At 37.2% G+C, this 10,680-nt stretch overlaps 1 protein-coding gene across 3 annotated transcripts; it reads right to left on the bottom strand.

Moving 5' to 3' along the window:
• Nucleotides 1-296: 296 nt before the first annotated feature.
• On the bottom strand, nt 297-10,645 carry LOC103720842 (aromatic aminotransferase ISS1-like). 3 transcript variants are annotated; one of them, XM_008810771.6, is made up of 11 exons: nt 10,346-10,645; nt 9,973-10,237; nt 9,767-9,866; nt 9,590-9,637; nt 8,801-8,929; nt 5,855-5,914; nt 4,274-4,430; nt 3,310-3,422; nt 3,109-3,167; nt 1,587-1,695; nt 297-968 (listed from the first exon to the last, which is right to left on the bottom strand). In XM_008810771.6, exons 3-11 carry the CDS (start codon nt 9,827-9,829, stop codon nt 516-518), a joined length of 1,191 nt encoding a protein of 396 aa, XP_008808993.3. In that variant the 5' UTR covers nt 9,830-9,866; nt 9,973-10,237; nt 10,346-10,645; the 3' UTR covers nt 297-515. The 3 variants fall into 3 exon arrangements, with proteins under 3 accessions (XP_008808993.3, XP_088578937.2, XP_088578938.2); XM_088722811.2 differs by having other exon boundaries at nt 10,351-10,645; XM_088722812.2 differs by having other exon boundaries at nt 10,072-10,237; nt 10,346-10,487.
• Between the last annotated feature and the right edge of the window lie 35 nt (nt 10,646-10,680).

Here is a 10,680-nt window from a genome sequence, read left to right as displayed (position 1 = left end):
AAAATGTAATCAGTAACTATTTTTTGGGTACCTTGTCTAACATCCACATTCGACTGGGAAAGGACCTGTCAACCTAAACGGATCCAGGTGGCGATGGAACACTGATCCCTATGAGGCTCAGGCATAGAAAAAGCTATTCGGCCTTTGTCTGAATAAAACCTGTCCTCAACTTTTCTGCAGGACACTAAGTGTATACATCATCCATCATTGGGAAAATAAGGGGGAAAAAAACCTTATGGATTTGACTATATTTTTGTTATTTTTTAGATGCATCATTATCTTATCGCTTTGAGACATATGAGAACATTCGTCCACTTTGTTGGGCCACTGAAAAATCATCTTGTACAATGAAAGCTTGGAAAACTATGACCTATATGATTCTTTTGCTGACATCCACTCTCCTCCAATAAGAAGCTGATCAAATAAATTGAAACCAGGGAACTGACTTATTCTGAAAAATACCAGCGGTGAATCTATGTTTGAAATGCATCCAAGGTTCCAAGTTGCAGCCGCTGTTACTGCACCATCCCATCTCTCACCAGCTCTTCCAATCCTCTTCTCAGTCTCTCGGCAGCAACCTCACAGGCAGCCTCCTTCAACCCCCCAAAAGATATACGGATGTACCCAGGCCCACCACTGGCGCTTCCAGGAATCACCACCACCCCATGCCTGTTTACCAGCCATCTGACAACCTCGTAATCGTTAGAAAATTTATCCGGTAGCTTCGCCCAGAGGTAGAGGGCCCCCTCTCCACCCTTAACAGCATCTTTCCCTAGTGGAGCCAAAGCCTTCACAAGCAACTCCCTGTTCTTCACAAGCTTCTCCACCCGTTCTCTAATCCATTCAGGCCCAACTTCCAAGGAATACAGAGCCAAACGCTGACCTATGATCGAAGCGCAGATGGGTATATTGTCCTGGATTTTGAGGAGTTGTGCTCCAAAACCCTCCACTTCGGTTGGGTATGCAATCTGCAATTGTTAGCACAAGTGAGAATCACATACAGACTTGAAAGTGCAGGTCTACTAATACAAAGTGCATATCCCATATAACATACTGAACTACATTTAAGGTTACCCCAAGAGCAAAATAATGTTCCCAATGTTAAGTTGGTTTACACATACTTTGGTATGACGGGCGCATTATAGTGGATAGATGCTTTGATATTTATTTCGGCAGACAATGCACAAACCAGGTGTCCGGATGCGAAAGGACAAACACAATTACAGCTCAACTAGTGTTCGGATATATGTGAAAGAAAGGAACAAAACGAAAGCATGGCATAGGTTTTAAAGAAAACTCTTTTTATTAGGTCCAAGTAAATCAACAAAAATGTCAGGTTTGACAAAGAAATACCTGTTACCAGAGTTACATGTATATGTAAATAAGTACTAAGTGTACAGACTGCTGTGAAAAACATGGGCTTTCGATCCAAATGAAAAAATGCATCTACAAAGTAATGCTCATCTAGCTTGAAATGGAGGCTTTTACCAGAAATTATGCAAATGAGTGCTGGAAACTTGGAACACTTGATTATGCAATCCAATTACAACTTAAACAACAGAATAATCACCAAAGAATCAACTTACATATCCTACACGCCATCCCATCATTCCATAGGCCTTGGAAAAGGAGAAGAGGTTAACTATGTGGTTACCCTCTATACATGAATGCTTCAACCCATCATACATAAAATACCTGCAAATGAAATATAGAAAATAACTAAGAGAATCAAGGAGCAATCAGCAACATTAAAACTTTACAGACTTCCTTTTACATAATAAACCAATTGACCATTCTCTAAGGAGGCTCGTTTCCTCTGGATACTAAACCATTTTTATGTAGAAGAGAGCCAACATAAAGGGAGACTTTTGTTTCCAAAAGGAAAAAATATTTGAATTGGCACTTTTGAAGTGATGTTTCCATATGTAGCTTAATCTCATACTTCAGTGGAGATCCTATTCTAGCTACAATGCCAGCAGAACTCTTCATAATGGAATAATCCATAGTTTCACTCCTCTGCTTAAGGATTTTGGCCAATAATGCTGCAGGGTCCATATTTTTCAAGCATACTAATTACTGATATTTGTTTCAAATAATTGTAGCAGTAGAATATGACAAACACTTTACACTTCTATGATCTTATTCTAAAACAGCACACAGCTATTGCTGGAAGATTTAATAATTCAATATCTAAAGTTTTTCTTTTGCTTCATAAATACTTCAAAATTACAAAACCATGTTGGTGCCCCAAATCAACATGGTAACAGCTTCCTCCACCCAAACACCATAAGGCAAACTTAGCTGATTCCTCCACCCAAACCATTGTGCAAACATTGATTATCAGCAAACACAATAACAGCAACATACTTTTCTGGTGTCAGGATGGCACTACTATCATTAGTGCGTGCCCAAGAAAATAAAAGGCTTGCCTCACTAGTCCTAAATTTCACCTAATTCAATGCCCAATATGCGTTTTTCAGCCAACATGAAATAATGTTGGCTGCTGTACTCTTGACATGGTACCATACCATCTGCTCCAAACTAAATATTCATATAAGCACAATTTATAATTCATATGTTGAGAATTCCTTTTTTCAATATTTAACAGTATGCGCCATTTGCAATGAAATGATATAGCAATAACTCTGACCATTTTTTCATTAAAATTTACTTAGATTATTGAGCAAGTAAGGGATCTTTCTGATTCCTTATTAGATTTATCTTTTTCTGTTTGTTCTTTGTTTTTATCATTGGAATCGAATCAATCATTGTTTTGGTTCATTGTTCTTCATTGTGACATTGATTTTTCTAGATCTAAGAGTTGGGATAAGCTGCAGCCAGTAATCCCCATGAATAGTCTAGGATTCCACACGCTGAAAAGCATAAATCCACAAGAGCGTTACCTACAAATCGGTCTAGGCAGCACAATCATCAAAGGCATGAAGCATTGGAGGACGGATCGGCTTGGTGTGGGGCTTTTGACCGAGGGGGCCCCATCAATTTGGTATAGATACAAGGGATATCTTTATGCACAATAAAGTATAGTATTGACTAAATGTTATCATGTATTACCCAAAACTGATTTGGACATTCAAAATATAAACTTACTCATAGGTATTATCTACAACAAGCCACACACCAGCGTTGCTACAAAGATCTGAAATTCTCTGCAAAGAGCACAATATATCAGTAATTAGAAACAGTGGATTCATGCTTGTGTGCACGTGTACGTGTGTGTGTGTACGTGTGTGTGTGTGTGTGTGTGTGTGTGAGAGAGAGAGAGAGAGAGAGAGAGAGAGAGAGAGAGACCTTCAAGATGGGCTCTGGAATATAAGCCCCAGTTGGATTTCCTGGATTTACAATGGTAACAAGCTTGGGTATAGGTTGGTTGCCCTCCCCTGATAGAGTCTTTTCTAACCAGTCTGCGTTAAATAAATGTTAATAAAAATCTGGCTTACCGAGCAGAGACAGGCTAAACCAGAGAGATATCCCTGCCATTGTCACTTCAAAATCTAGTCAAAGTATCAAGTCTAAAGGAATTTATTTGATAGGTAAGTTCTACCTTTATCAGACCAAAAAAATAAAATAAAATAAAACAATGAACAATAAATAGTCAGAACGACCTAACCTTCAATCCCTATGTACTCTCCCAAATGCAGAGTTATCTTTATGTACTTCAACAGAAGTCAGATACTTTCAGCAGATATGTTCAAGATTGCACAAAACACTACATAACAGAACTTTTCCTAATGTCTTACGACTCTTACCCTTAAAAATTAAGGGCCCCATGACCGACAAAATAATGTGTATTACTGTAAAACTTGAAACTGAAAAAAGGGGAAATCTGCTATGTGCATAAGATGCCGCCAAATAAATAAGTGCTGTCAGATGGGAATATCTTCTAAATTAAAGACATGACAATGAGATGGATTCTGGAAGAAAATGTGAAACTTCTAATGATAAAGGAAAAAATTGTCTCTGGAGCAAAAGATATAGGAGTGAAAATTCATGTCATTTTTTTCAGGTATATGTCAATGATCATTAATGGAAAGCCCAGAACAATCTGAGATCCCTATCACAGAGAATCCAGTTCTAATTATAAACAACTAAAGGCTTACACGTGCTATGCATGTGAGTGGAGATGTACAGACTCCCAGCTGGAGCCTCACAAGCACCTCTAGAGAATAGCATATAATAGTAGATATCATGCATAGGTCATTCAGATTGGTGGGGAATCCAACATTTGGATTAGAGACAAAGCCCCACATCTTACCTACTTCTGGTTGAAGAGTCTTGGGATTGGAAGGACCAACAAGTATGTCAGTGATGCCTGTCATCTGGAAGGACATGTATGCGTTGAAGTAATATGGTGCAAACATAACAACTGAGTCCCCAGGATCACATAGGGTAAGCACAATATTTACGAATGCCTGTGAAGAACATAAACAATACTTGAGTACCAGGAATACCAAAATAATTGGATGCAGGACAAAAGGGCAATATTTTTTTTTAAAAAAAAGAATGTTGCAATTGTTCAAGCGTGCTCAACTTGATTATAACAACATCCAAGACCATATTATAAATTAAAATTAACTTTTCAAAATAACAGGAGCTACTTTGACAAATCCGGAACATCGCATATAACAGAAGGGGGCTATGAATTGCTATCATTTACAATTTAAATTGAGAAAAAGGTTAAAGTTTCAGAAGAAGAACGAAGATATGTTTTTGAAGGTTTGCAGATAGTGTATGTATCAAAGAAGAAATTATACACTTACATCAAATGCAACAACACTCAGCATTTTTCATATTCAAATATGAAAGGGGCGGAAAGAAATAAAAATCCATAAATAACAACAAATATACATGGATGTATTATGCAACACTTTCCCTTTAGATGTTTTATTGAAGCTAATAAAATAAAAGGACTGATAATAAATCTCATACATTTCAATTATCATATAACCATCTCAACTGATTCAAGGCACGTTGGACTTCAGAAGGTGGAAACTTACATTAAATACTCTTATTACTACAACAGGCTGATTTTTCAGCTCTGTAGCAAACAAGAATAAAATATTCCATACACATTGTCTCTAACGTAGTACATTTCGAAAAGACTGTCCATAAAAAATCCTTCTAAATGTTAAATGGCTTAAATTAGATAGTTCCATCCTATTATGGTTGATAAAAGAATGGAGAAGATAACCTTGGTATGGCACTAAGTTAAAAGTAAACAGACTAATTAGAGAAATAGCTTAATATAATACAACTAGCGCACATTTATAAATTGAAAGTCAGATTCAGCAGTGTCAATTTTGATACGAGGAAGAATAGTCACCGACTTCAAAACTCTAACTATTAGAGAAAGGTGCAGGATTCCATTTGATCATTGAATTCAATATCAGATTTTGGCTGTCATAATATTTCCAGAAAAATAAAATTTATATGTTCAGTAATTTCATCCATAGAATAGAGGCCTCTGCAAACAGATGCAGTTTTATTAATCAACAGCTTAATAAACTTGAAAATAGGTTTAAGCTCAAGCATCATGACCGACACTTTCCAATCTTATACATCTTTCACTTGAGTATTATTGCAAGTGAACCAACAAAGGCTTCTAATTGTACCACAAGACATTTTTAACAGAAAGGTGCATTAAACTGAGAAAGCAAGAGCAGTTAAAGTGGCAGGAATCAAATCCTGATCCAGTACAGAATGAAATCAAAACTTCTAATCTGAAACAGAAAGAAGCAAGGCAGAACATAAAAGATCATGACGACTTTTTATGGTTCATAAATTACCTCTGAAAACCGCACTTGCAAAATAAAATAATTACACAAATTTTAATCACCTGATTTGCACCAGCTGTGACCATAACAGAAGACTTGTGTAAGTTATTCTCCTGGCGCAACTGCAATGTGAATACAAGTGAACAGGGATATCTATTTACACACACACACACACACACAGAGAGAGAGAGAGAGATGTTTATATATATCCATATCTGACCAGTCATAAAAGAAATAAAAGAAGGAAAATACAATATCGCACAAATTTTAGCACGACATATGTGATCTTCATATGGAGCTGTAAAACGTTCCTAAAGAAACATAGAACGCCAGTAAGATGGAAATAAGCGATAACAGGTAAATTACACAGTACACTACTAATGGCATCCTTTTTCTAGCAATAGTGGCATGTAGAAGTTGATCTAGACAGTGGCTCAAGAAGGCTCCCCCTGCAAATACCTTCTATTCACTCATCAAAGAAGGATCTCTAAGAGACAGATATAAGCAATAAGGTGAATAATATGCTATGGCTCCTTTAGTTTAAAGTTTATGCCAAATTAATAGCAGTCACCCTGTTAATAGCACACCGTCAATAATCTCTTCCTGGTTGCTCTGGAAGTCATCAAAACTAAGCTCATCGAGTTTTTGCTTTCCATTTTTTTGAAGAAAACTGAATGCCTAATAAATAATGAACCTCTTAATCTTACATAAAGATACAATAATTCATTTGCATGTACCATTAGAAGGATAACCTAGATAGTAAGATAAAAACCTATCACTGAAAAAGGAATCATTCGACTAGTATTTAAATTGATGATGGTGGACCAAAGAAATTGGAGGTGAATAACCAAAAAAGCAGGAAGCAAACAATCAACTGCCTCAACAGCAAATGATTTATTCTCCTCGCCACTAAAATAAAAAGAAAATCAACCGCCTAGCTCTTTCTCTTGATTATTGTTTGATTGTCCAAGTGCTTTTGCCCATTAGCCAGCAGGAAGCAAGATTTAGATGAACACAGCAAACTCCACACTTTACATCAAAACTACCCTATGTTCCTCAAAAACCTGAATCTTTCTCCCCCTTTACATAAACATCACTACAAAATGATCTTTCACGAGCATACATGAAGTAGGAATTCTGAAGCAGCTTCTAATTCCCCACTCAAAGACTTGGTTGAAAGCACACAATTTATCCAAACCAAACTTTAATATTGAATGAGCTTTCTAACTTGAGCTCTGTGTGTGTGTGTGTGTGTGTGTGTGTGTGTAGACCAAGATCCGGTTAACGGGATATCAGGTAAAGTCAGGTGAAATCGGAAGATGATGGTCCAATATCGATTATCCAAGCCATTGAATTTGATCAACTACATATAACTGTTTGCAAACCAAGAATCATGTGATTTGAAGACCCTTAGCTTATAGATCAAGTGGTCAAAATAGGTATCGTACCATGTTATTTAAACTGTCCATGTTTGACCACTTGATGCATAAGGCTATGGGTCTCCCAAATACATGATTTTTGGTCTAAGCAATTTAAAGTTAGTACATCACATTCAACAACTCAGGTTATCGATGTTGGACCCACATCTTCCGATTTCATCTAACTGAATTTGACTTGAAATATGGTTGACTAGATCCTAATTCACCTCCACACACATCCAAGCATACATGCACCCCTCCTATCATTTGATGCACATGTTGGTGTTGTAATTTTTGATACATGTCTATTATGTGTATATGCTTTATAGACGCTAGAACACTTACATTTAGAAATAGACTGAATATATGTGCAGAATTTCTATATGCAGATATCCATCCATAGTGTCATTCTATGTGGATTTTGGAATTTGATGTGTCATACCCATACTCATGCACCATGTGACACGAGTCCAACATTGACCATATATCCATTCTTTACCATGATTCAGTATAGACATCCCCATACCAAATCTCCATATTGTATGCTAGAGTTTCTTACTGATTTCAAAATGTTAAAGGAACCCTCCCTACTCACCCAGGTTGCATTGCTATGACATTATCAATGATATAACATTAACCATCCACCAACCTATGAGCTCCTTCCAGAGTGGCCAACCTCCACTTCGCTTCCAACATGTCATCCAAAGAGCTCTTCCAAGTTTCCCCACACAACTACCTAATGAGAGCTCTTCTCAAGTTCCATTTGTCTAGAAAATAGAGTTGTCCTTTTTTGAGAATAATATGCTTATTCTTTTTTTATCTTTGTCGATATTCCAAGGGTTACCATAATGTAGTACACAAGCACCTAACTGAAAAGATTTCATATCAAGAACATCTGAAGAACAAATATTCAAATTGAATGAATCGAATTGCAAGAGCAAAATCAAGTACAAGGTATGTATCCACCTTCATTTTAGAAAACCCCTATGCTGGATGTGCAGTAGTTTCTTACTTCAAAGAACTTGCACATGCACATAATGAAGTGGGAAGTGGAAGAATAAGCACATTTTTTCAACCAGACTAACTTATCCTGTTAAAATCTGAGCTTTTACTTATGAATGCATAGGCAAGCACATAACACTGAGGATTTTAGCAGACAGATTTTTGTGTAAAAGAGTACAAGGTAAAAATTTGTTCATGACCATGTACTCTAATCTCGAACTAGAAGATTAATCTCAAAAGTAACAACAGCATCATCTGTCACAACAAGGATATCTATGATGCAAGAAAGAAGAGTGCCCTATCCAAAATTTGAAATTATGCTTCGTTGTAAATAGAATGATTTAAAGGAAATTTGCAAAAGAAAGCAATTAAACTTACCTACAAATCTACACAACAGAAAACAAGCTACAGCCTACGAGAAACCATTTCGTGCAAATAACAGTATGATATTTGCAAAAATCAAGAATTTCTGTAATGTCTTTAAAAAATAAAATCCATCATGACATAACATAATAATAGGCATAAAAAATGTATCTTGTTGAGCTAACAAAAAATCAAATTCTTGAGTTTGTAGGGAAAACGATGTACCTTCTCAGTCAATGCATGCCTTAGTTCAGGAAGTCCTTCATCAGCACCATAATGACTAATAGAAGGTTCCCATACGATTTCTTTTACCTTGTCTAGAGACTGTGCAGGTGGTTGCCAATAAACTACTCCCTGCACCCAATCGAGTTAAAGTATGAAATGATGTTTAGAATCGATACAGATCGAAGAGAAGTTATCCTAGAAAAAGATTTCGGGACATATCTGCTTCCTAATCTTATTTCAGTAAACGCAATCTTTCAGTGAGAAAAGAGAGGGAAAAAAAAAAACAAGGCTTCTCCATCCCACATGGAGTCACATAAAAATTGACCAAAAGTTGTAATCTAAAACGGCTCCACAACCACATGGACACAGCATAAAATGTTACTTATGAATTGCTACTTTATTCTATTTTATACAGATATCTCCATAAACTATGCCTCGTACAACATATATGGGGAAATAATTGGACGAGAATTGAACAATCCCATAAGCATCTAGGTTGCTTTCAATCTGCTAAACTACCACACAAGTCTAACTACGGTCAAGTTTTCAGGCACTTATTTTCTCTTTAACTGCTACAATAATGATCCAAATCCAATGCTCACCCTGCACTCATGATACACCAAAATCATCAGAAATTAAGAGAACTAAAGTTTGGAACTACAGCTACAAGCCGGGACGCTTCCATTTCCACATCAGCACAAATAGGCAGATAACAGATCTACATAGTAAAGGAAACACAGATGATTATTAAGAGACATAACGAAAGAAAGAAGCATCAAGGGATCAAACCTGTGCTAGAGATATGGGATCTTTAGCTTTCCGGATCAATTCTTGAATCTGAATACAGGGGGAAAAAAGAAAATTTCACCAATAAAATCATTAAAGTGCAAGTAACCTGCAATCTTGATGCTTTCCCATCCAAGAAGAAGAAAAATGAAAACATAGGGAAAAATCATCCAAACGCACATGAACCATGACAGGGGTATCAGTCTCCAGCGCCCTCCTTGAGAGCTTGGCGTGACTCCCCATCTCGTCGCCTCCTCTCCTGCAACACCGGCTGGTACTACTGCGAGATGGGCAAAAAGCGAGATATTAAAAAAAAAAAAAAAAAAACGGAATGGAGGAGAAGAAGAAAGAACCCTAATTTCCAGGAAAGCATAACGGCCGCCTACCTCGAAAAGGGGGGCAAACAAAGGAAGGTCGCCACTTGACCTCCCAAAAACCCCAGCCTATCGCACTAAAGACCAGCCGCCTCAACAACCCCCACTTACCTTATCCTTCTCCCTTCCCCTCCTATAAATTAGTGGTGTCTTTTGGTGACGTTACAACCCAAGAAAGGGCTTCTTGAAGAAAAAGAATCCGATCCCAATTCTTGACCTCTTCCTCTCGCTCCTCCTTTCCCGCGGAATACTAATCCGAACTCTGTTCTCGCTCTCTCTTCTCGGTATAAAAAATTTCGAAAAATCCAAGAACCGATTAAAAACAAAAGATCCAGCCGTCGGTGAGTTGAAAAAGAGAAGGAAGGAGCGTGCTTCCAACTCTTACCTTACCAGATTCCTCTTCTCGCTTTCGCTGTCTATTTAATTAAAAACAAGGAATCATGGTGGATCCGGCAACAGAGCGAGCAAATCTCTGCATCAAGAAGAAGAATTCAAGAAAGCGATGTTGTTTCCAGTCGGCGGACGAAGGCGATCCGATCTGCGGCTCCTTAATTCTTTGATGCTCCTTTTTCAGGTTTTTTTTTCTATTTTTTTATTTAAGTCGGATGAATTAAAATAAAACGAGTATGGATAGGACCGTGAGAATCAAAAAAATAAAATATTTAAAAATAGAGAGGGAGGGTGCAGCCAACAGTCCAAAAAATAGTCCCAATATGTTTG

The sequence above is a fragment of the Phoenix dactylifera genome, chromosome 5 (genome assembly GCF_051530095.1).
Source record: "Phoenix dactylifera cultivar Ajwa chromosome 5, Ajwa_hap1_PhDact_Kaust_v1.1, whole genome shotgun sequence".
Classification (NCBI taxonomy): domain Eukaryota; kingdom Viridiplantae; phylum Streptophyta; class Magnoliopsida; order Arecales; family Arecaceae; genus Phoenix; species Phoenix dactylifera.
This window is presented reverse-complemented; position numbering and strand designations above follow the sequence as displayed.